Below are 27,816 nucleotides of genomic sequence, written 5' to 3'. Positions count from 1 at the left end.
TACTAGACTATGGTAATTTGATTTATTCCGAGGGTTTATTTCCATGTAAATAAACAATATCATTATCAGAAGAGTCTAAAAGAAATAAAAAGAACAATTTTATGACAGACTCGCATGGTCTGTAAACAAGCAGGATTATAATATAATAACAGCATGAGGCTGTCTAACAAGAGAAAACACACTCCAAACAAACTACACTATCACATTAAAATCACAGATAATTTCCAGTCTACAAGCTATACATGAAAATAATATACATTGTAGTAATAAAAGTCACTAACTTCCTTCTAAAGGCTGAAAAAAAAACATCCAATATAACATTGTTACTGTGACTCAATAAACCACATTCTATATGTGGTTCTGTGAAATTTTACAACCTTACATATTAATTATTTTTGAACAATTAAGACATAACATAAAAAATTAAAAACATTCCAAAAGCTTAAAACAAGATAAAACTAATAATTGGTATATTCTTTGTTGCATTCTAACTAAATACGCATGTGAAAATATGCATTGAATAAAAAATTTAATTTAGAAAGTAAAATGTTTGATTTTTTAGAAATTTAGAAAGTTTTGCAAGTCAAGCTGTAGTGAAAAATATACTTCCCAGTTGAAATCATTAATGAGGCGGTCAATTTAAAAAAAAAGCTAAAGGAAGATAAATATTGAAAAGAAAGTTACAATTATGTGTATTTTGTCGAAGAGATTCACATTAACATGCTGTTTGATATCAGATCAATTTTTACAGAAAGGATGCTTTATTTTGTTGGATTTTTAAGTTGCATCAACACTGTAAAGGTCATAAGGTGACTGTCCAGCTTTACTGGTGGAAGAAAATCTCAGAATGATGTCCCTTTCTACATTATTTAAGGTATAAGTGGGCATCCTAGTAGGACCACCGACAGTCCAAAAGTAAACCTAAAGGATACAAAGCATCATAGTATAGTATCATATGAAATATTCAATGGTAATTATACACAAAATAGAAATCAGATCATTTTGAATAAAAAATCACATAAAATAAAAACAATATACAGATCTCTAAATGTGATGTACATACATAAAAAATTTAAAGCAAATTATAATTAGGAAAAATCAAATTGACTGTACAGAAGAGTCCCTTCTCTCGACCACTCTATTTCACAAACTATCCAACTCTATAAGAACTAATTTTGATCACTTGATTTGTCTTTCTATCCAAAGAAATAAGCCCTGTTATTGGGACCACCTCTCCTATTAATAAAAATTTAATTATTTAATGCTGAATCCATTGATGACATATTCTTCAGTCTTAATTATACGTATGTATAAATAATACAGACCACTTTGCCACCGGGTTTATACTTTATAAATTCTATAAAAAAATATTTTCTAAAACTTTCGTCCTATCACAATATAACTAAAAGATAAGGGTCATACATTTGCTGGCAACACACAATAATAACATGTTGTTTTTTTCTACTCTCCAATTATAACAACTACATATACATATACCATTTTTCAACATTACAAAAAAATTATGCCTCCAGAAAAAATTAAAAAATGACAAATCAACCACCAGTCTAGAGCCAGACCAGCATGCACTTTCATCCAATCTGACCAGTCCCTATAATACTCTTCAGTATTTGAAATAGAAATCCCTAAATCTATCAATGGACTGTTCCCATTTCATAGTAGGACCCATCCATTATAATTATTATATATCTATATGTTGTAGGGTAAAATATAAGTCCAGTAATAAGGTGGATTTTTTCCCCCTCTTCTATCCTTAATTAGATAAAGTGCTAATATAAAAGAAATTGTAGTATTTCTATATCCAAAATAGTACTTTACTTTTGTAACAATGTTAATTGTATAATTACATTTTATTTCATGCTTTCCAGTGTTTTATTGTAATATATCAAATGATTATATTCTGATAAACCACTAGTGAAATTTATAAAATATAATTTTCACTGTAGCCGGACTATATCTGAATGCGGATGAAAAGAAAATCAAAACTGAATGGAATAACAGGCAAAAATAAATGCCGTCATGCGTAAATTTTGCTTATTTCGGAAAAGAAAGGCGATGTCACCATACATTATGTTAAAAATGTAACAAAATTAGAGAAATTTAAAAGAACTATATTTCAAACTTGTTGATGTGACGTCATGATGTGATGACGTCACGAAGGAGAATGCGCGACGTTACGCGGCAAAATCAGTAAAAATTACTTAAAATCACTTAAAACGCATGAAATAAAAAGAAAATTTATTTGTTTTACATATAAGATTGAAATATATTTCATTCGTGAACACCAGCTATTATATTTTCACTCGTGGCTACGCCACTCGTGAAAATATTGCATCTGGTGTTCACTCAGTGAAATTATATTTTAATCTTACACGCAAAACAAACAAATATCCTCTATAAAAGATTCTATAAAATATGCATATTTCAGTCTTCTAACATTCATTTACTGTTATTGCTTCATGTCCATCGTTTTGTTTTAAAATTTATCCTGATGAAGGTGTAATCCGGAACGTCAGTAAGTAAATAAGTTGTTTTGTTTATCTTTAATATTTCTACATTAACAATGTTAATATGAGAAATTTTTACCAGCAAGCAGAATAAATGTTTGGTGAGACAGAATGACAATACAGACTGGACTTCCTCTAGATTGATATACATCAAATAACTGACCATTTGACTTGAGGCACCAAAAGATGACATTTACAATAGACGATACCAACAACTTTTGTCCTTACAAATGACAATCTGTACAAACTGATTTAAATGTATAATAAAAAAATATCTTGTTTGTACGTCCCTGATACAGCTAGAAATATTCATTTGCTGGATTTAAAATGTATAAGATCAATGAGTAAAGATCTATAAGTAAAGCTGTAAATAAAAGATGCCCATATTGTAACAAATAATCATAAAAAATAGTAATAAGAACAAAAACACAAAAAAACAACAACAAAAAACTTAAAACTATGAAAAAAATATAACACTATGAAGGAATGTACATGTTGTATTATTGAAAGTCTAACAATCAAAGTTAGACTTACTTAACTTGTTCTTTTCAAAACAAATTGTGTTACAAGTCTTTTGTGTTGAAACTTTTAACTGGAATACATGAGATAAGTCAGTCTAAGCATGGCAATTAGGTGGAATATGATTTCTACAGATCATTTAAATTCCACAGATCTATAGTAATGTATATATCAGACACAGACAAGCTTGTAAGGTTTATAAATACATGTACATGAAAAATCCATAAAATTCTATAAATATTTCAAAATTGTAAAGATCCATACAGTTCTACATATCTATACCTCATATCTTATGATTATAAAACTTAACAAAAATTCTGCACACCAATAAAATTCTACAAATCTTTTAAGTTTAAAAATCTAAAAAATCTACAGCTCCTTAAAATTATATAAATCATATTACTTAAAGGTTGATAAAGTTTTCATATTTTTGTATGTAGAATGTTTGAAATTAGATGAGCTTTTGAGATCACATATATAAGTCAGGTTTTCTTTAAATTACAAAATCATAAAAATCTTCCAAAAAAAACCCCAAACTTATAACTTTGTACACATGCTTATATCCATGGCAAAATTGATACTGTTATTCTGTACATGAGCTTTTGAGATCTATATTTATTCTTCTGTTAAATTCTGCTATTAAATCTTCCATATTAAATGGCAAAGCTGTTACTATCATTCTCTCTGGGGATTCACTTAATTTTGCCGGCATGAAATTTTGTGGTTTTGTCTAAAAAACATTTTCATGGGATCTTAAATTTGTGGACTGTTTATTTTTCCAAAAGGTAAAATGTAAATAATGGGATGCAAAATAATCTTACAGCAGACAAAATAAGATTTCGTTGTACCTAAAATTTGTGGATTGACAAAAATTAGTGTCCCACAAATAATAATTTTTTTGCAGTAAGCTGTTTATAACAACTCACATCTATCACTGTACAATTGGTAAATATGTGATTATCATTAGTAAACTTTTAAAGTGTAAAATTTTTCAATACAAACAACTAAGCAACTAACTACACAACCATTTGTAAGTGGTAAAATGCTAACACATTTCATAATTTTTACAATTAAACTACATGCACAAGCTTTTTATAATTGAAAATCTCAAAATTCTTATTTGTATAACACCAATGAGGTCTAAAAGCCTAAAATCATAACAAGAGCCACCGCTGGGTGGGGGCAACGCTCGACTTTTTACTTTTTCCAAAAGCAAACAAAGAAATGTTTGAACAAATCTTAACGTTTCCGTTTTATAAATTTAATCGGTCTGTCTTGTCACATTAGTTTTGTCTATTTATTTTGTATATATAAATATACTCATTTATATATGTATATAAAAAGAAACATGCAATTCTATAAATAGAGTGGTGTTCCTTTAAGCTTTCATAAAATATTCTGTGTATAAAAATAAATTTAATTTATAATCAAAAAGAAAGATCTAATTTGTTCTATAAAAATAAATCTAACCTATAATACATGAATAATATCTGTAAAAAACATTCACCTCAATATTGGAAAAAAATTAATTAAAGTAAAACAGAACAAAAGAAGGGATCAAAAATTAAAAAAAAAAAAAAAAAAGTTTTATAATAACAAGAAATGAATTAGTAAAACAGAATAAATGATTTGGGGATCAAAAATGAAAATAAAAAAAGTAAATTTCTGTCACTAGAGGTAATTCAGTCATAGATTAAAATGAGCCGCGTCACGGCAAAACCAACATAGTGCGTTTGCGACCAGCATGGATCCAGACCGGCCTGCGCCTCCGCGCAGTCTGATCAGGATCCATGCTGTTCGCTATCAGTTTCTCTACTTGTAATAGGGTTTGTAAGCGAAAAGCATGGATCCTGATCAGACTGCGTGGAGGCGCAGGCTGGTCTGGATCCATGCTGGTCGCAAATGCATTACGTTGGTTTTGTCATGACGCGGCTAAAATATCATCTGGCCCATCACGTATGCTCTATATGTCAGACGGCAAATACCTGCAAGTATGCTATAAAAGTGAGACCAGTTTTAGGTCATAAAATAAAGAAGTCAAATCACTCCTAATTTTTTGTTTAATCCTTAACCTGTTAGCAGCCTCAGATTTTACCCATGTGACCAGTGTAGGCCGGTCAGACCCTCTTATTATGGTCTGTACTGTTTGCTTTTCAGTCAGTACATTTTTAGAAAATTTTCTAAAAAATTATTGTTTTGTAAACTGAATTGGAAGATGGAAAAGTCGAATGTTTGGTGTGGTAATGGTTAATGATCACACAAATTCATGAAAGAACCAATAACTCAATAATTAGAAGATATACATGTACATAAATCATGATTTCATGAGAGCTGATGTTACATTAATACATACTGCCTAAATGGACTGAATATTTCTATTAATACATATATATTCATAAATACAAATGTAGTTCAATTAGTTTAAACACAACAAATTCTACAAATTATCTAAACAAAAGAGTTGTCACATTATTCGAATGACATTATAGTGTATCATTGAGGAAAAAAAAGAACAATCTTTGTGACCGCCTGTCATATTAAAGTCATCAATTATTTAATGTTTCCTTTGTCTTCTAAAGAATGCTTTCTCCAAACCCATAAATGGCGATTCAAACAGAAGGGAAAGCACAAATGCTGCTCCATTTGCCATTATAAGGTGACCAAAGAAGAAATATACCTGAAAAAGAAGGCAAATAAATCTTACCTACAATTACTAAGTAAATGTGAAATTAAAAATCAAAAATTTTAAGATAACAAAGTTTCTGTTCTCATGAGCACACACTGAACGAGATATTTGAAATAAGTTATAATTATGAATAAAGTAGATTCACATGCTAATGATGTCATACCTCCAAACTATGAATGTGTCCAGAGACCCAAAGGTCATACAACCTGTGTACAAAGTCAGGGTTTGCAAATTTGATTCACTTAATATGTTTATAAATTGGTTTTAATCAAATATGACGTTTTTCTTCAAAAAGCTTGTCACAATAAGGTAGGCGTGCATTTATTCAACTATCCTGAAATGCCTTTGGACCGAATAGTTTACTGTTGGCCACTCAAGTTTCAGAAGTAAGATATTAAAATCCCTTTAACTAAAAATTGACAATTTCTAAATCAAAGCAGGTCCGGTTCATCATAAAAATTTTGAAAAATGAAATATTAAATAAGACAGCTTACCGCATCAAAGTCAGTGATATATATCGGGTCTCGTTTGGACATGTAATATATCTCCATGATGACCGGATGGATGAGGTAAGAGATATACGTCAGTCGGCTCAGTGGTATAAATAACTTCCATGACAGAAACGAATTTATTATCCCTGTAAAATATAAAGATTACAGTTACTTTTGGTACATACATATAACATTGTGTTTTTATGTTATGGAATCTTCAAATACCTTAAATGGATTCAAAATCCTCGAAAATACACTACAGTTTGTTCAATATATGTATGAGACATGTATTAAATTTTGATACAAACATTTTCACATAGATTTATACGAGGAAACACCATTGAATTCTAAAGCAGGGTTCGTACAGACATCCAATGCCAAAATTCAAGGACTTTTTAAGCACTATTTAAGCACGTATTCCCATTTTTCAAGCACATTTGTTGCACATATACCGACACAATCTTCAACCTATGATGGATAGTTTGTTCACCATTTTTTGTTAAATACAAATTTTCTAACATTATAGAAGAACAACTAAGGGTGCATCAAGTACAGATTAGTTCAAAACAACTGCAATTTGTCCACTTACTGTTACCTTGAGTAAACATTTCATTGATTTTGATACTAAATTGGATCTTTTTTTTATTTTGTTAACCGTTGATTTTTATCAAAACTATGTCATTCTGTGATTCAAACATTTTCAAGCAAATTTAAGCACTTTTTAAGCACTTTTCAAGAGAGTAATCAAATTCAAGGACTTTTAAGCACTATTTTACATTTTTAAGCACTTTTTAAGAAAGAGACTCAAATTTAAGCATTTTTTAAGACTGTACGAACCCTGTAAAGGTTGTGCGCATCTCTCAAAGGAATATTTTCTTGCTATAACTTGATTATTAATAAAATGCAAATACACCTTGAACCTTGTTAAAATGTTTAGCCTTTGCCATCAATATAAATCCCAGCCAGTTTGCACAATGCTGAAGTGTGACCATGCCCTATTCTTGTGCTGGCTTAATTTTTGTATTTTGATACTCAAAAATCCCTTTAACTTTAAATGGACTGTTTCAAAAATGCAATGCCGAACAAATCCATTGCAAAACAATTCAGCAAGTTAATGGTGAATTATCTATTTTTTAGTTTGAGATAACATCTAACTTTAGTGATTTCCTTTAATGTCAAGCAAATCATTTGAATACATCAATAGCTGTAATTAGAAATTTATGGAAATCTTGAACAACCTACCTCCATAGCCAGTGGCACAAGCATACACCACCCAACCAACACCAAGACCCCATACAGATGAACTTAAAGCATTGTGCAGGGCATTCTCTTCCTTGCTAGGTATATGTGTACCCCTGATACTGTCAAAATTACCGTACAGTGTTGACAGGCAACATGCTGTAGCAACCAACCATCCAAGCAAATTCTGAAACTGAAAAAACAATACAACAAGAGCATGAGTAAACAATTCCTGTTAATGTGAAAATTAACTGTAGTAATATAAAAATTCACTGCAAAACAATACTGAATATGCAGGTTTTATTGAAAAGAGCTTTAACCAAGTGGTAAAGGTGTCTGGCTGTCATAGGATACATGGGCTCCAGCCACATTCAGGACATAATTATGTTACCTCTTATGACACAAGCATATAAAAGTTTTTTTGCATGTAAGATTGAAATATAATTTCACTGAGTGAACACCAGATGCAATATTTTCACGAGTGGCGTAGCCACGAGTGAAAATATAATAGCTGGTGTTCACGAATGAAATATATTTCATCTTATATGTAAAACAAATAAATATTCTTTTTATTTCATGCTTTTTAAGTGATTTTAGGTATTTTTTCACTGATTTTGCCGCGTAACGTCACGCATTCTCCGTTGTGACGTCATCATATCATGACATCACATCATCAATTTTGAAACATAGGTCTGTTAAATTTCTCTAGTTTTGTTACATTTTTAACATGATGTATGATGACATCGACTTTCTTTTCCAAAAGAAGCAAAATTTACGCATGACGGCATTTCTTTCTGCCTGTTATTCCATTTAGTTATGATTTTCTTTTCATCCGCATTCAGATATAGTCCGGCTACAGTGAAAATTATATTTTATAAATTTCACTAGTGGTTTATCAGAATATAATCATCTGATATATTACAATAAAACACTGGAAAGCATGAAATAAAGAGATATATCAGTGATACAAAACTGATAATTTCACTGTTTTAAACAGTGAAATTATCAATTTGATAATTTCACTGTTTTGAATTTAAGCCCCTTACGTTGTTTCAGTGAAATACCAGCGTGCACAGTACTAGGAACCAACTTAATGATGTGACGTCCAAAATGATGTCACGTTGTATTATTATTTGGCGCGCTTTTCATTCAGTATTAGGTTAAATGTCTTTTTCAAATGTTTCTTTGCATATAATTAAAAGAAAATTTGTTAAGTTTAGTGTAAGATCGAAATATATTTTACCTTGTGAACACCAAAAGTTCATATTTCACTCGTGGCTGCGCCACTCGTGAAATATACCTTTTGGTGCTCACTCAGTGAAATATATTCCGATCTTACACTGAACTTAACAAATATCCTCTATTTATTTATGTTTTAAAAAGGTACAAAAATAAATCCAGTTTCATTGGCTCTATAAATAAATATTTTTTGAAGATAATGTTTTATATAAACCAGGATTTACTTGTGTTAGGACATAAATCTTTCTACATTTTTATGATTATAATGTTGTTTTTTTTCCTTATAGTTGACCTGTATATCACTTTAGTTTAGACTAATAGAAAAATATATGCAATAATTACATCAATAGTTCCACTGATAGAAAACTTGTGTTGCCTTTTAGAGAATCTAAATATCTAACCAACAAAGAGAAACGTTTTTTTTAATATTCTGAAAGACCAGTTTATTCTATCCCAATAAGTTCTTTAATACATAGATTTTAGCATTCAATTTCTGTATAAATGTCCCCTATTTCTTTGAACCCAAAAGACTGGGAAGATACATTTAAAACTTTAGTATAGTGAATAATAATATCTCACCCTGGATATTCGCTTCTTGCAGTCAGTTTTGTACATGATATATCCAAATATCATGCCCACTATGTATGGTCCTATACGACAATATGGCTTTGTGTAAATTGTGTCAAAAAATTTCCCTGTATTTCTGTAGAATTATAAAAAAATATATATAAATTAAGCATTTATTTAATCTTAATTATTAGCTGCACCAAAATGGTAAAAGTGAAATAAAATTTGTGTTACTATGCTTTACAGTCTAACCTCTACACAGTAACACCCTTAAGGAGACATATAAATAGAGGTTATTGCTCTACATAGGTCCATACTGTGGAGGTTATACTGTATTTTTGACTTTCCGCAGTCTGTACACTTATACCATCATAACTGTTATATTATACTTCAATTAAACATAGTGTGTAACTTTAATTTAAAATATAATGCCACAAAAGAAGTGGTTTTTAATGTAATAATCTCTGTTCATTCTAACATTAGCTTTTAGATATTGTGTAGCTGTTGACAGACAAATACACACACAATGCCAAAACTTTTTCCCTTTGTCATTTTCACCAAGATATAAAAATGACAGGCACAAATAACGCCATGAGTTTAAAATTAGAAACCTCTGCAGGTTGTCATGGAAACCTACTTACCCTGGATCTCCACCTACTCCAATGATGTTCATAGGAAAGTAGTAATGTGATGTTAGCACTCCAGTAACGGTGAAACTTGTAATAAGGAACCCAAAGCATACCAAACCACCAAAAATACTGGAGCTGAAAGAAAGATAAATTATTGAAATCAAAAGCATATAAAATAACCAAAAATACTTTAGCTGACATAAAAGAAATGTTCTGGATTACTGAATTCCAAAACAAACAAAGCCACCAAAAATTGTAATACTTGAGCTGAAATAAAGGCAGGGTTTGGGCGCTACCCATTGTCTAAATTAAATTATAATATTTTCACAAATTTACAGTGACTTAAAATTGCAACGCAACTAAACATTACATAATTACCAACAAGTGTAAAAATCTATTTCAAGCATTGGTGACCTTGCCCCTTGTAACCCCAAACTCCACCCTAATATAAAAAATGTTTAGTTAATAACCTTTGGAACACCTTGATGGTTATTCATTATCATCTCAGAGTTGAAAGCAATCTCCTATGCAGTGATCTTCCCTTATCAGTACAGAGATCTCTGCCATCACAAACATTTTTATCAATATTTTGGTATTTTATATTTTTTAGTTTTTGAATTTATTGATTATTATTTTGTATACTTTTGATAATTTTTTGATAAATTATAATGAACATAGGTATGTAAAGTTAAAAATAAAACAGAAAGAGAAAAATGATGTTAGATTTTCTATGTAAAGGTCGATATTACATTTGAATTTCGACGTAATGTCATGTGACTTTCATCATCATGTGATGTCTGTGAAGGCAGTGATTCCCTAAATGAAAATTGTTTATTTGTTTGTTTCATTTTACACCTTTTCCCAACAGTATTTCAGTCATATAGGCAGGTAGTTTCCTAACCATCGTTCCTAAATGAAAAAAAAATACTTACAGTGTCTTGTGACTTAAACAGATTGTTAACATAAAGTAGGTTCATCCAGAAATTATTTTCACAAAAGTCTTTTTCTGTTCCTCTCTGTGACCAGAATGGACCATTTGAGACATATCTTAACAGTGGTATGTATAATAACATTATCAGACCATATGTTGGTGTTAACCTGAAAATAAATGTACAATACCATTATCAGACCATATGCTGATGTTAGCCTGAAAATAAATGTACAATAACATTATCAGACCATATGCTGATGTTAGCCTGAAAATAAATGTACAATAACATTATCAGTCCATATGTTGGTGATAGCCTGAAAATATATGTACATTAACATTATCAGTCCATAGACTGGTGTTAGCCTGAAAATATATGTACATTGACATAATCAGTCCATAGGCTGGTGTTAGCCTGAAATTATATGTACAATAACATTATCAGATCATATGCTGGTATTAGCCTGAAAATATATGTACAATAACATTATCAGTCCATAGCCTGGTGTTAGCCTGAAATTATATGTACAATAACATTATCAGATCATATGCTGGTATAAGCCTCAAAATATATGTACAATAGCATTATCAGACCATATGCTGGTGTTAGCCTGAAAATATATGTACAATACCATTTTCAGACCATAGGCTGGTGTTAGCCTGAAAATATATGTACAATAACATTATCAGACCATAGCCTAGTGTTAGCCTAAAAATATATGTACAATTACATTATCAGTCCATAGCCTGGTTTTAGCCTGAAAATATATGTACATTAACATTATCAGACCATAGGCTGGTTTTGGCCTGAAAATATATGTACATTAACATTATCAGACCATAGTCTAGTGTTAGCCTGAAAATATATGTACAATACCATTTTCAGACCATATGCTGGTGTTAGCCTGAAAATATATGTACAATACCATTTTCAGACCATAGCCTAGTCTTAGCCTGAAAATATATGTACAATTACATTATCAGTCCATAGCCTGGTGTTAGCCTGAAAATATATGTACATTAACATTATCAGTCCATAGCCTAGTGTTAGCCTGAAAATATATGTACATTGACATTATCAGACCATAGCCTAGTGTTAGCCTGAAAATATATGTACATTAACATTATCAGCCCATAGCCTAGTCTTAGCCTGAAAATATATGTACATTTACATTATCAGACCATATGCTGGTATATGCCTGAAAATATATGTACAATAACATTATCAGACCATAGCCTAGTGTTAGCCTGAAAATATATGTACATTAACATTATCAGACCATATGATGGTATATGCCTGAAAATATATATACAATAACATTATCAGACCATATGCTGGTATATGCCTGAAAATATATGTACATTAACATTATCAGACCATGGGCTAGTGTAAGCCTGAAAATATATGTACAATAACATTATCAGACCATAGGCCAGTGTTAGCCTGAAAATATATGTACATTAACATTATCAGACCATAGGCTGGTGTTAGCCTGAGAATATATGTATAATACCATAGGCCGGTGTTAGCCTGAAAATATATTATGTTCGTTAACATTATCAGACCATATGCTGGTGTTAGGCTGAAAAAATATGTATAATACCATTATCAGACCATAGACTAATGTTAACCTGAAAATACATGTGTACATTAACATTATCAGACCATAGGCCAGTGTTAAACTGAAAATATATGTACCATAACAATATCAGACCATAGGGTGGTGTTAGCCTGAAAATATGTGTACATTATCAGACCATAGGCCAGTGTTAGCCTGAAAAAATATGTACATTAACATTGTCAGACCATAGGATGGTTTTAACCTGATAATTGGTAGAGCTTTGGGCTCTGAATCAGGTGACCTGGGTTCGATTTTCTGATGGTATAGGCCACTATCATTGGAATTGATAATGAAATGTTTCCTACAGTCATTCACACTGTACCTCTGCTGTGGCATGTACAGAAGTATGTCGGTTCCTTGCAAAAGTGAAGGTATTAAGTACAGACAAACTGCCTGAAAGCCTATCAAGAAAAGATGCAGTTTCTGAACAGTTCTCTGGTGAATTCAATGTGCCTTACAGCCTTGATACGAACGGTAAACAACAAAAAATGCCTTATTTTAAGCATATACATGTATTTTGTACACATATAAACTTACATATCTTAAATTGTGTGTAATGAAATACACGACTTGTACTTTATTTCTAAAGTTGTGATGTTACAACATACAGTCATATTAGTTTCAAACCAATTACAATGTTATAATGACACTGATATGTACAGTTATTTTAATCAATATATCAAAGATTTATAACAACAAGAATGTAGATATAAATGATATTTTACCCTGTCCATGCTAAATATCTTAAATGGACATGTCCATTTTTTAATCTGGACAAAACCATTAATAACTTTGAATGAAAGTCATCATATTGAAGCAGTCTATGTTTAAATTTTAGTAATATCACAATGAAAATATGGAAGTTGGTCAGCTGGATTTTAAGAGTCTTATATAAATGAAGCATGCTGTTCTTGATTTATACTAGTGGCAAGGGCTTTATGTTTCCAGTTTAAAAATACTACTGGTTAACATTTATGGCCTTATATCAAACTTTACCTCCAGAATCTGTGAAAATAAAACATTCCCCACTTGAAATTCTTCACACCACCAACCTTCCTTAACTCCTTCAGTGAAAGATATGCTACTAGAAGTCCACTGTAAAGATAGATTATATAATTGTATTGGGGCGTAAGTCACAATTTAACACTCATGTAGAAACTGTCACAGTATTAACTAGTACAACATTAAGCTAATGACACATTGTGCATGATTCTAAGCCTGACAGGCATTAATATAGACCAAAATAATGACCTATATGTAAACAATAAGTAAAAGAAAATTGATGAGTTACATATTACAATAAATTTAACAAAATTCAAAGGTCAGTCACAAAGTTTTAACTGACAATTATACCAAAAGGGAGCTATTTAAAGTTTTGTTAAATGTTTATAATGTTCTATATCTTACAATCAATCAACAAAAAAAATACTGAAACTGTATCAGTAATCAATAACATTGTATGAAAAAAAGATAAAACATTTCCACATATTTGATTTAAATCTGATAAACAATAAAAAACATAAGAAAATATCAAATAACTTATTTCATGGTTAGGGTCTTAGGTCTTGCAGTCATATGGCAAGTTTTAAGCTTAACCAGTGGATAAACACCTCAGATGTCTAATAAAGCATATTTCAGACAGAAACAGACCACTTACTTAGTAGAACCACATTATTGTTAGTGTATCAAAGCTACAACTTTTAACCACTGAACAATAATTATACACCCCGCCCCAAATTTGGGTAAAAAACTTTACTTCTTACACCTTAAATTTTAAAAATAAGAACAAAATATAAGCTGGAACTTTATTATCAACTAAATTCTCACAAACCTTAACAAGAAAAATGTATCCACGGCAACTGTAGCATTCAAAATGGTCATGAAGCTGAATATTTTTACATGACTTTGTATAAATGGATAAATATTTTCTGAAAATATCAAAAAAAGTTGGTGTTATATATAGTCAAGTTTGAAAATATCATCTTCATGAAAACAGAGAAAATATCAATTAAAAAGAAATGTTAAAATGCTGCAAAAATCACTGGAAGTAAAACATATTTACAAATGCATGTAAGTCTGATTATGAAACTAGTACATGCGACTTCTTTGAATAATTGACAAGAGTGTTTTCTAGGAACTAACTAGTATATGTGTCACAAACAAAGTTTTACCCAAGTAGGGTTCGCATCCACAATTCAATTGATAAGCAAATGATTTACTTACTAGCTGAAGCTGCCAGGAAGGCGTATGAATGTCCGAGAATAACCCACGACATGCTGAGAAACCGGATCCCGTTTACAGCCCCTAATGTGCCCACACCAGATTTTGTACTGAGAAGCTTGGAACCATTAGTGTACAGGGAGAATGCTTGAAGAACTCTTCCACCGATCCCTGAAACATTTAATATAACATGTAGAACATAATTATCTTTTAATGCAAACAGTCAAATAGTCAAACAGTTCTTTAAAATAAACAATCCAATTACAACATACTAAAATTAGCAGTCCTAAAATATCATAAAAGGTCAGTTTTATTTAAAATCTTGACTTTTTTCAGAAAAAGAAACAAGACAAAAATACTCATCAGTTCTATGGAAATAATTGAAGTATTGATCAGGTTTTACAGAGTTCTTGAGAGTAAAAATGAGTTTATACCAGAATCGGTGAGTTAAAAATAAATATCAATTAAAAATACAAGAAAATAAGAAAGAGGTTGTATGAAAGCTCCAGTTCTAGAATAATTACTATATATAACGTCATTAAAATGTAATGTGACAGTGACATTGTCTTTAAAGTTTATTTTAATTCATTGAAAATTAGTATTAAAATTGTATTGTTTATGCATTTCTATCAATGTATTATCACATTTTGTATGATTATGTAGTATGTACAAGTCAAAATAAAATAATGCCCTGTTCTGTTCTGTTCTTATCAAACAAAGAAGTGATGGCAAAATTTATAGTTATACCAAGACAAACAGAAAACAAACTTAAACATGGTGTAATGAAGCATTCCTAATGAAGCATGAACATATAGAGCAAGGCAATACCAATTTCCAAAATACCAATTTCATCCCCCTCCTGTATGTTACTCTTTCCCTCGTTGCTGTGACCATCACCCTCCGCGGGTATGCTACTATATCCACGGAATTTAATATTCCGGCTGGAATTGTGATCTTCAGGCCCAGGAACCAGGGGTTCTGTTTCATCAAGATGCTCATAATCTTGTGAAGCATGGAGCCGATGTATAACAAACACGTCATATATGGTTCCTATGACAACAATCAATCCTAGAAAGCTGAGAACAGTTCTGGAAAAAAGGTGAAAAAACAAATAAACAATATATACACTAAAATGTAAATTTTCAACCATAAATAAGGAATAAAGTTATTAAACATATAAAGAAAATCAATACAGCAAAATATTTAATTGGAGACTGCTCAATAATTTTGTAAAATACCTGTAAACCAATTGTTTTTCAAACCTAAAACTTAAAGAATAAAAGTACACTAAAATCAAAACAATCACCAAGACTAAGTCATGAACATCAAATTCTGAAGATTTGCAGTTAAGGTGTTTACATATTGTAGGTGTCATTTTCCCTTCTACAGCCAAAGGTTCCCACAACCACTGTTACATATGAAATGAAACACTGGAAACCAGAAAACTGTTTAGAACTTACAGCGAGAGGAAAAAGTTGTGAAGTCAGCAGCGTGTATCACTCTTACATGATGGCCCCTAATATATATGAAAAGAAAAACTGGAAAACTATTAAGAACTTACATTGATATTATTGCTTTGGTGTCAAGTTTGATACCATCATAGCACACTGCTACATCTGCATGTAATGTGGTGTTCCCGAAGGGCACCAGGCCTAATACTGTGAAAAATACAAGTTTATAATATGTTATTTTTGTTAGTTGCTAAATGTATACAATAAAATAAGTACAGGTATAATGTATTATTTTAATAAACTGTTACATGTGTATAAAAAATAAAGAAAACATTTTGCCAAGGGTTAGAGAAGACTTATTGTTGGAAACAGTCAAACACCACAAACCTAGGCCCAGTAAATATACCATTATCTCTTGACTCTTAATGACGCATGATTACTGGAAATGAAAAACGTTTGACCTTGACATTTAAGCTTCAATCCTTGGTTTTGCACGAGAAACACCAGGTCCATGTGCCAAACATTTATGCATAATTATTTCAAAATCCTTTTGTAAATGACAAAGTCATGGGCTGGACACTGCCATCAATGTATTCTTAATCATATTATGACTTTGAAGATACAAGTATGACCTTGACCTTTAAGCTAGAAACCAGATTTTTTTTTTGCACATAGCATGTCATCATTATGTCTAATACATTTTTGCAAAGTTATTCTAAAATCAAATCAGGAATAATAGAATTGTAGGCTGGACATAAACATCAATACACAATATGCTACCTCTCTAAAGAGAAGAATGGGACCAAAGTGTGGCCCAAAAACTGGCAATAGCACTAATCAAGCATAAATGAAGAATCAGTATAAATGTGTACTTATATAGTATAAAACATATCTGCCTTCCTTGGGAAATTGTACAGAAGTTAAATAACCATTTGCATTAATTAGATGATGAAATTTGTATATCTAATTAGTAACATATCAGCTGAAAATTCTCACTGCACAAAGTTATGTACTATGTTTGTATGACTATTTTCTTTATTTTCAATGCCTATTGACCAATACTGCATCAAGCCTCATTTTTATTTTACTGACTAAATGATATATATTTGATCATAATGAGTGATATTTTATATATCAAACTCGTTAAATCAACCATGTTAAAATGACAATCTGACCAAATACTTAATTTCTTTATTACACAATTATCTGAAGAAATTTTAACGAACATATGAGGAAGAAAGTAAAGGCTTTATTTATTGAAGATACACATTTGATTTCCCAGTCTTCCATGTGTTTACCTCTAAGAAAAACATAATTTACAATATATCCAGCTTTAAATTACTACAATAATACAGCATCAGCAATGTGGTACATTTAATGTACATTAAATTGTTAGAACAAGAAATGCATGTTAAATATTTACATTATATTAAAAAGTATACATATGAAACAAAAACTAACCTGAATTAAAGATGATCAGCACGTCTGATCTAGAACATGTGTTCGGCATACAGACACCTAACTGTAAATCCCCAATTGGTATTTCTGCCTCCTGCAGAATGTATCATATATATGTTAATATCTTATGTAAAACATTTAATCTTTTATACAATTATGCATTTTGACAATCTCTCTGCATGCTAATATATAAACTGACTTGCCAATGCAGTCAGTAAAGTCTAACAGCATTATATTATATCTCAATTTCCTACCCAATACACATCCTCTGTGCACTACAACCATACAAAACCATCCCCATGTATATCTTTAGATAAGAAAAAAAAACACACAATAATGTTGAAGGTAAATATGACAATAATTAAGGTAAAGAAAGTAGATTTTAAATCTCTTACCCCCATTCCAGCAAGTGATGGTGCTGTTGCTCCGAGGGGTATGCCAAGTTTGCAATACTGGCCATTGAACGGATGAGTTGGCACTGATGAATTAGGTCCAGTCATAATGGTGGCAGTAGAGTTAACACACTCATCATATTCTCCCATCCAGAATATATTTCCATTTAAAATGCCAGACGGTATCTTCCCTGTGGCATCCAAAACTATATAAAAACAGAAAACAATAATTTATGTTTAAATTATTAAGGAACCAGAACATGTTGTTCCAGTAACATCCATACATAAAATAAACATACTTTTCTATGCCAACACCTGGGTTAGTACTCTCTCTATTCTCCAAATAGTTGAACTAATAAACAAGCCAGTATGTAGAGGAAATGACCTTATTACAAAAATGTATTCTGAAATAGGCTTTAAATTAATAATGCAACACTTTTGATGAGTCAAAACTAGTTAAACAATCAAAGGTCTCAATAATTTTTTCAATCTTTATAAAATATACTATAAATCTTACATCTTAATGCCCATGTTTCCCGTGTAATTATTGCAGCCCTTATAGTTGCATTCAAATTTTGTAAACATACTTCAGATATATTTGCTCCTGCTAAAAATCTGCCATATTGTCCTTCCTGCAGTAACTGAAAATACAAAACCATAATATGTCTATGTACATATATTTTATAACAGTACCAAGCCAGGTAATCTTACCTACACTTAATGCAGTCTGCTCAGCCTCAATATATTTGGTTTTAAGTAAATATTATCCAAAAACTTTAAAGGTCATATGGCCACTTTCCAGCTTTACTTGTGGAGTGAGCACCTGAGTAGAACCGCACATATTCCTTAAGCTAGCTGGAAGTCCTCACATGACACATTTAAAGTCTCTGGTAGGAATTGAACCTACAGTGTGAGGGGCAATATGGTTAAACACCATAACCATTCGGCCACAGACACCTCTTTATCTATAATATTACTAGCTGTCATTTTACTATTTTGATGTTGACAAATTTGAAAGTATAAGTAACAATGCACAAAACAAACCATTAAACAAGTTCATGATATACATATAGCAGTGTTAAAATCTGGCTCAATCATTTTCCTCACTACACACTGTCAGTCGTTATAATAGACTTAACTGCATAATGTAGTAAATGTGTAACATGGATTCCTTCTGAATACTCTCTGGTTTTCAACAGCAACTTCTTCAGAAAAATATATATGTGATGCATTGCAATCACTTTGAACAATCAGTACTGCAATCACTTTGAACAATCAGTACTGCAATCACTTTGTATAATCAGTATTGCAATCACTTTTTGCATAACAGGTATTGCAACCACTTTGTATATAACCAGTATTGCAACCACTTTGTATATAACCAGTATTGCAATCACTTTTTGTATAACCAGTATTACAAACACTTTGTGTATAATCAGTATTGCAATCAATCTCTGCATAACCAGTATTGCAATCACTTTATGTATAACCAGTAATACAATCACTTTGTGTATAATCAGTATTGCAATCACTTTGTATAAAAACAGTTATTGCAATCACTTTGCATATAACATGTATTGCCAAATACAAATCTATTATATCTTTTCAAAATACAGCAAACTAGAAATTTAAATGTGATATCATATAATTATATTTTAATGCATCATGTTTGTATTTCTGTCTTAACTTATTACACTGACTGCATTTAAACTATATTTGATTTAGATAAATATATGTTGTAGGCACATTTGCACAATGAGTTTAATCTTTCCATCAATTTTATAAACTTAACAGATGCTGCATATGTTAAATATATTGGATGTTATCCTATTCATAAATCACAAAAACTGAATATCATTAAGGTTTCACTTGCTTTGGCAGATCTATTGGTAAATGTTGTAATGGAAGACCCATTAAAATTAGTAAAGTTCAAACTCTAATAACTATATTACTGGGGAATGCAAAAATTTAACATTTATACAGATGTCTAAACTTACTGAACCATAATTTTCTTTTCAAATCTGTCATTTAATTATTTCTTACAATATTTGTTATATTATTTTATTTATTTATTGTTTTTTGGGGGTTTTTTTTGAGATTACATAATCCCTCCATTATAACTGTTCAAGTGAAGGTCACAATGTGATATTTGAGCTTATACTGGTGTAAAGAAAGACCAAAGATGACAAGTTTTTTTTTTGAAGGGGGGGGGGGAATAATATTGTTTTTTGTTGTTGTTTTTAAAAGGCCAAAAAGGAAAATTTAAACAAGTGAAGAGATTTTTTAAAATTTGTGTGATTAACGAGAATCATGTCTGAATGAAATTAATGAAAAAAAATTGAAGGTTACCATCCTACTTTTTTTAAATATCTGTCCCTGAAAGTGAAATTTTGTCCTTTTTTTATTGGTTATTTTTTCAGAAAATTTGGACAGGCCCTCCTTTTCTTTAAGTTTAAGCAAGAATTGTTCAACTGTAGCATATTTCCTACCTAAGGTAAAAATAATCTTAAAGTTTGAAAGATGTCAAATCTAGATTGAGCTAAATCATTTACAATTATACAAATTACAGTATTGCCTTCCTCAAATGAATTTTCTAACAAAAAAAATGAAATTTAAAATCAACATTCATATCAGTTTCTATTGAATATATAACAAGAAAATTTCACATTCCATAATTACAGCTTCAAAAAGTTTTAAAGTTTGCTTACATATGACAGAATATGATATGCTTTATAAATTAAAGTGCAGATATATTTGCACTTTTAACTGAAGGTTTAAACTCTGTGAAACACATTATATTATACCATTTAACAAAATATTATATACACTTGCACAAAAGTTGATTCTAAAGGTGGTATTTTACAGGTTACACACTGTGGACTACCAGTTTTAATTGGTAACCAAATATGACCAGAAAAAACAACACCATATCTCATGTAACAATTTATTATTCCTGCATGGACATAATTCAATAAAGAAAAGCTATACAATTTATATGACCTATGAGTAAGTCCTGATATTGCACTGTAAGACTAAACATGTAAAAATAAAGCTAGACAAGCTAAAAACCATTATACCTTAAAATGGACTTGTCCATCTTTTCATCTTGACAAAACCATTAATCCTTTTTAGGGAAAATTTTAAATTGTACTGATTGAATAGCGAACATATGGGGGCTGATCTTGGTCTGCAATGGCCACTCAGGTAGGATCACTCATTTGCTGACAGAAGGCTATAGCTTAATGGGTCAATTATATATTTATTTGTAGGTACATTAAGCCCATCTCACACAGTACACACGGCTTACACGGTTGGCCGCCCGTGTAAACCGTACATACAACCGAACTAACCGTAGTGTTATCCGAGTTACACTCGGGCCATTCGAGTGCATCCGTGTAAGCCGTGTATGATTTTTAAAACTTTTAAAAAACTGGTACGGATGCCATGTCCGTGTATGACCGTATTAGCGACCGTAAAAGACCGTAAGAGACCGTGTGAGACCGTATGAGACCGTATATACAGCCGTATGTGAAGTTCACTCCACAAGTGAGCCCAACCGTATCAAGGTCGTATATAAATCGTACTGAATCGTTCGAGACCGTCCCAAAGTCCTACATCCAACACCCGATTAACACCCGAATGTCACAAGATCACGGTACGATTCAAACGAGTGCACACACGGTTTCATACGATCACCATACGACCAATACGGTTCATATACGAAACATACATGGCCGACACGGTAAAGTACGGGTATACAGGGTCTCACACGGCCTCGTACGGTCTAACACGGCCTCTACGTCAGCAAGAACGGTACAAAAAACACAACTACCTGCTGCCACCCTACCAAGAGTGCTTGCTGCATCACACTAGAATGTATCCAAAGAAGAAGTTTAGACGCATCTAGAAGGAATACAAGGAGAGCCATCCAGGTCCACCGACCACTCCAACTTATTGACCCTGATAAGCTGGAGGACCAACCGGCAATAACCGTGTCTCCCAGGGATTCAGACTCCAATGCCAGCTCGGTGGACCCTCCAGCAACTGCTGCACAACAGAAAAAAGACACATTCATTTTGCATTGCTTCACCTTTTTATTCATTTATTGATGTTAATATTAGTTATAAAGATTGTTGACATGTTATATGGCCTTATATAAACGGCTGTTTGTAAATATAACCCGATCCGCTAGGCGAGGGTTATATTGCAAACAGCCGTTTATATAAGGCCATATAACCTGTCAACAATCTTTATAACGAATTTATAAAACAGCAAGCATCATTTGTAGAGGAATAAAGCGAGATTTCTTTATAAAACGACAGCAGCCGTGTATATAAAAATATATAAACGTCACGATTATCCAATGAAAAGCGACTTTACAAACGTGCAGTATTATAATGATCTATATATAAGTGTTCTTCGTTGAGATTTCGAAAATTCATGAAGCCAAGTCATCAAAATGGGTTAATTTATATCAAAACATACACAAATGTGTGATATTTCGAGCCTAACTCGAACAAAAGACGGCGGGACCCTATGTAAACCCTGTGAAAGCCGAGTAAATCGAGTAAAAGTCGTGTTTAATCGTACCAGACCGTACTAGACCGTACTTGGAACCGTACAACAGTCGTATGTATTCGTATGCAAATCGTGTTCAAACCTTGTTTGACCGAGTATATCCGTACTCAATTCGTACATACTCGTGCTATATTCGAGTCTAATTCGTGCCAACTAAACCACAAGCACGGTTGGAGCTCAATACTCGTACTGGTCATTCAACCCGTGTATAACCGAGTATACCGTATGGGAATCGTGTGTCCAACCGTGTTTTGTGTGAGACGGGCTTTAATTAGATTTTCATTTTAAAGGGACTCCACTGAGGTTTTTTGACATGACAAGACTGGAATTATTTAAGATTTTTGTACCATTTAATGTAGGTCTGAACCAAAAACTTGTGAGCAAATTGTCCTCTGTTTTTTCTGGAATATTATTTTACCTTTATATTATGCAAAATGGTCCAAAAATGAAAACCGTTGAAGTGCTTTACATTTAAATTGGGCTAAGAATTGCACAACCTATGAATTTTCAATTTTGAGTATATATCTTTATCATTCTTTAAAGATTTTCCATTTTAGTTACTGCACTTGATCAATTTTATGTATTTAGGCTTTTAAGTAAGTCTTCTTCTTTGTTAGATCATGAAACACTCATGAAACCAGTGTCTAGGGGGGTGGGGTGGATTCACTCATTTTTGAGAATTCCCTCCCCCCCCCATCCCCCTAAGGAAAAAGATCAACAAATGTAATAAAAGTATAAAAGTACTAATATTGAGTAAGCAACAGTTCTGCACCTGGTCATACCGCACCATTATAAATGATGCTCTAAATCAAAGATAAACAGGAATTAAAGTTTTTACAAATAAAAGATAAGTGAGTGAGAGAAATCATATTTCACTGGTCAACTATTTCACATATCGTAATATCAAATTAATATTTCCCTATAACATTTCTCCAATTTTAATAAAGATATACTACGCGCATCTTTGGGTAAAAACTTTTATTGTCAAAATTCATTGCAATCTAGAAAAATTCTTCAAGAATTTGAATAATAAGAGAATGCACAAAATTATGATGTTTAAGCTACAGTCTCACATACATCCCGGCAGAGCCCCGGTAGACGTCCGGGGTGATCCGGGAACGACCGGGGTACGACCGGGAACAACCGGGGTACATCCGTAACTCTGCCGGCAACGTCCTGGATGATCCGGGATGATCCGGGAACATCCGGCATTCGACCCCGGATGGAATAAAATATTTAATATCACCGGGGTGGTCCGGGATGATCCGGGAAGGTATAGCTTTGCCGGCTTCATCCTTAGCTCTGCCGGGAACGACCGGGGTTATACCGGGAAAGCACCGTAGCTCTGCCGGCACAAACCGGGGATGATCCGGGGTATGATATAGCCGGTAGAGCTACGGTAGAGCCCCGGTATATGCCGGCAGAGCCCCGGTAACTACAGGCAGAGCCCCGGAGGATAAAGGTAGAGCTACGGTTGATCCCGGTAGAGCCCCGGCAAAGCCAGGATCATTTCAAAAGAATAATGACAATTTGCGATGATTGCACTTGTTTGTATTAAAAGCCTTCCCATTTCCCTTCTATCCAGTATGGCATAAGGGTTTTTCAGAAAATCATCACGAATTACTATTCTGGAACATTAGATATTATATTAAATAAAAATTATGTATCAATGTTATCATTTTCGGGCGTTTTCAATCCACCGGGGTTCTACCGGGGCTCTGCCTGGATCGTCCTGGGCTCTGCCGGGACTCTGCCTGGATCGACCGGGGCTCTGCCTGGGTCAACCGGGGCTCTTCCGGCGTCATCCGGGAACGACCGGGGAAGCACCGGTATGAACCGTAGCTTCACCTGGGCTCTGCCTGGATGATTCGGAGCGCATCCTGGGTGGTTAGTAGGGAACTACAGTAGTGCTGCCGGGGTAAGTGTGACTGCAACAATAATTTCATCCCGGATCGTCCCGGTAACTTACCGGGATGGTCCTGGGCTCTGCCGGGAATAAGTGAGACCGAGGCTTTAGGAAGCTGTATCCCCTTTTTACTGGTCAAGGTCACTGCAAGTTTTTTAATGAGACTAATTTGTATTCATACTGTATTTACCTAGAGTGTGTAGAGTTTGAAATGTAACATATCGTCTCTGTGTGTACATTTCTACTAAACAGATAATATTTTACATTTAAAAAGAGACTGAATAAAAAATATCAGTTTTTTTGTTTTCAAATATCAAATTTGAGCATAATCATATAATAATTTGAGTTTTAAACTTTTCCTGCTATGATTTTGTTAGTTGTTTTTTTTCACTATCCTACACAATACTTTTTTGTTAACAGATAAAGTGTTTGCATAATAATAGCTTCAACATTTGAATATCCTTTAAATTTTGGTACATGAAATATCATACTGTTTAAACATGCTGTATATTATATCTTAATCTATACCAAGTACAGCAAACATTTTATGATTCATGTTCAATATCGTATCACAGGTATTACAGCATGCATACCTGTGTGCAAACTTACATTTTGCTTTCTAACGAAGATAAAAAATCAATCATTTACTATGATATTTTACTTATCCTTTACTTTGTCAGTTACTAGATATTTACTTTAATATGATCCACTTTTAACAGAACTCTTGCATACAATGACATATAATGTCATTTCACTAAAGACTTTACTATTTTATTTCACTTGTCATTTTGATACTTATTAAATTCCTCATAAATATGTAACTTAATATAACAGAAAAGAAGATCAAAGTACAAATTAATTAACTTGTGTAATTAATACATGCATACATGCAATATGCCATGCAAATTAAGATGTTCAGCTGCTAGCTAATTTAAAGGCTATATGTTAATATATACTGGCGAATGATGTGTTGTAAATCACACTGAAAACAGCATTTGATGTGGTTTACATTCAAGCATGGTACATATTCACTCAAGTCTTTTTTTTTATAGGGTCAGGTTTTTACAACCATTTCAATTCACACTGACACTCTAACTGATACTATTTTTAAGATCATAATTATGGTATCTTTCCAGCTTTCCTGGTTCAGGACGATCTCAGGTACCTCAAATGTGCATCATTCCAGGCACAAGAAGGGACTGCAGTATAACCACTGACCATCCATAAAGCTAACAGGATAACTTCTTCACATGAAAGAATCTGCAGTCCCTGGCAGGGAGTGACAGGATTTGAACAGCGGAAAGACTACAAAATAATAATTATAGATGTAAACAAGGGAATTTATAATTTATAAACATTAGTATGTTTGATGTTAGTGCAACACACCTTTCATTGTGACAAAACCAAAAAAATAAAGGACCAGTTATTCAAAGTCAGACCCCTAAACAATGTGAACATACTACTGGTATCTCTGAAGGACCAAGAAAAAACCTTAAAATTACAGTATGTTTGTCACATACATTTATTATCTAGAAACTATTAATTATATCTTACCTTTGAATACAGGTGTCTAATATCAAAGTCATTAGATAAAGATAACTTGTCTAACTCTGAATCATGTTGTAGAAGTTGTGGCATAGACTTGATGATGTTACCATAGTGATCATTCCCTGCTGTAACCAATGGCAACAAGGTGCAAAGTATCAAAATCAGTGCCATCATATCTATGTGCCTGTAGAAAATATATGGATTATTATTAAAGTTAAATGCTATATAGTTTTACAGGCACTGTGTTTAGGGCAAAATCAGGTCAAAACTTTTGTATTTTGCTCTATGGCTCATTTTGAGGAATGAGTCAAATTTAATAAACAATTGTGATTCATAACATTATTTGTTTATCTATGATAATTCATCTATTAAGTACTCAGTGATTTTTTTTTCAATTTTAAAAACAGCCTTTCTGAAGGGGAAAATATAGCCTAAGGGAAATCTGAAATCAAATTCATGGAATTTACCCACACGTTTGATAAAATTTTCAATTTCAATTCAATTTAACATGCAAACAAGGCTATCTATAGAGACAGCTTTCTCATATACAAGTCGGATGCTGATAAGTCCTGGTACTGGTGGAAAAATGCACAGGGCATTTAAGAGTAAAATATTAGCATTTTCAGGAAAATATACATTTTTGGACTAGGGAAAACAGCCTTTATTCATCTGTAAAATGTCATACATGTGACATCCCGGCGGGATTTTAAAAAATCCCGATATTTCGACACTGATCCCGATTCCCGATATTACAGCTTGAATTCCCAATATTTAAAAAAAAAATCAACATAAAAAAATCAAACACAGCACCTGTATCTAAAATGTAAACCGTGCCTCCAGGCATTGATTGTTATCTGTCCATATCCTAAATTATAGCGGATTAAATGTTGAGTCGCTAATTGACAGCAAGGTGACGTAATAAACAGTTCCAATACCCAAAGTTATTCTCACATGTTTAACTTATCACGTGTCGTGTGTAAGTCAATTGACCTCTTTTGTAATTTGGCAGTAGGTATTACACGCTACGTCATCAAAACTACCCTGTATGAATCACAGGTTATCGGCGTGGGACCAAGCCCTACCCCTAAGGTACCACCCCCCAGGACCCACTATACTACCCAAATATACTTCAATACATTCAAAATACATGTCAATACAAAATCAAACAATTCTATCAAAAAATATAATACTGATACTATAAACTACATCTATCAAAAAATATAATACTGATATTATAAACTACATAGTTTATAGTATCAGTATTATATTTTTTGATAGAATTGTTTGATTTTGTATTGACATGTATTTTGAATGTATTGAAGTATATTTGGGTAGTATAGTGGGTCCTGGGGGGGTGGTACCTTAGGGGTAGGGCTTGGTCCCACGCCGATAACCTGTGGTATGAATTCGGCTCAACCTTTGATTTTCTTTGATTAGTGCCGCACTGATAAAGATAAAATGTGAGCAGAATCATTTAAAGTGGATCATTCAAAAACCTGTTTGAGATGTCTAATTAACCTATTTTTAGTGAGTGGGTATTTTTTTTGTTTTGTTTAGGAATTACTCTATCATCGAGGCAAAAATGTGGATTGAATTAACGGAACGATTCTTGCATTTATTTTGAGTCATCTTCTTATGTTACGTTATTTAACTGTCAGAGACTTATGTTCATGAATAGTTGTTGCACGTTTTTAAATAGCTTGTGTTTGAAATTATTAGCCAATTATTGAATGACTGAAAAGACAGATATAATTCTTCAAACTGAAAATAATGAAATGTGAAAATGTGACTGTTTTAGAAATAGCCTGTATGACTACA

At 32.3% G+C, this 27,816-nt stretch overlaps 1 protein-coding gene across 1 annotated transcript; it reads right to left on the bottom strand.

The window, feature by feature from the left end:
• LOC132756114 (nose resistant to fluoxetine protein 6-like) lies at positions 1 to 26,176 on the bottom strand. The gene is made up of 16 exons (XM_060747105.1): positions 26,005 to 26,176; positions 18,484 to 18,607; positions 17,970 to 18,172; positions 17,578 to 17,668; positions 16,227 to 16,323; positions 15,494 to 15,753; positions 14,669 to 14,836; positions 14,277 to 14,373; positions 13,442 to 13,540; positions 10,828 to 10,993; positions 10,315 to 10,337; positions 9,908 to 10,108; positions 9,279 to 9,402; positions 7,464 to 7,653; positions 6,225 to 6,367; positions 1 to 5,721 (listed from the first exon to the last, which is right to left on the bottom strand). Exons 1-16 carry the CDS (start codon positions 26,170 to 26,172, stop codon positions 5,599 to 5,601), a joined length of 2,277 nt encoding a protein of 758 aa, XP_060603088.1. The 5' UTR covers positions 26,173 to 26,176; the 3' UTR covers positions 1 to 5,598.
• Between the last annotated feature and the right edge of the window lie 1,640 nt (positions 26,177 to 27,816).

This window comes from Ruditapes philippinarum, unplaced genomic scaffold (assembly GCF_026571515.1).
Source record: "Ruditapes philippinarum isolate M1 unplaced genomic scaffold, ASM2657151v2 ctg1974_1_1_1_1, whole genome shotgun sequence".
In the NCBI taxonomy this organism is placed as follows: domain Eukaryota; kingdom Metazoa; phylum Mollusca; class Bivalvia; order Venerida; family Veneridae; genus Ruditapes; species Ruditapes philippinarum.
Note: the sequence above shows the minus strand (reverse complement) of the source record. Positions and strands in the feature narration are given on the sequence as shown.

Excerpts from the sequence above, each read along its gene's own strand:
- LOC132756114 (XM_060747105.1), bottom strand. The coding sequence starts at position 26,172 with ATGATGGCACTGATTTTGATACTTTGCACCTTGTTGCCATTGGTTACA. Across the intron at positions 18,608-26,004 it reads TTAGACACCTGTATTCAAAG|TTACTGCAGGAAGGACAATA; the intron begins GTAAGATATAAT and ends TTGTATTTTCAG. Across the intron at positions 17,669-17,969 it reads CATCACTTGCTGGAATGGGG|GAGGCAGAAATACCAATTGG; the intron begins GTAAGAGATTTA and ends TACATTCTGCAG.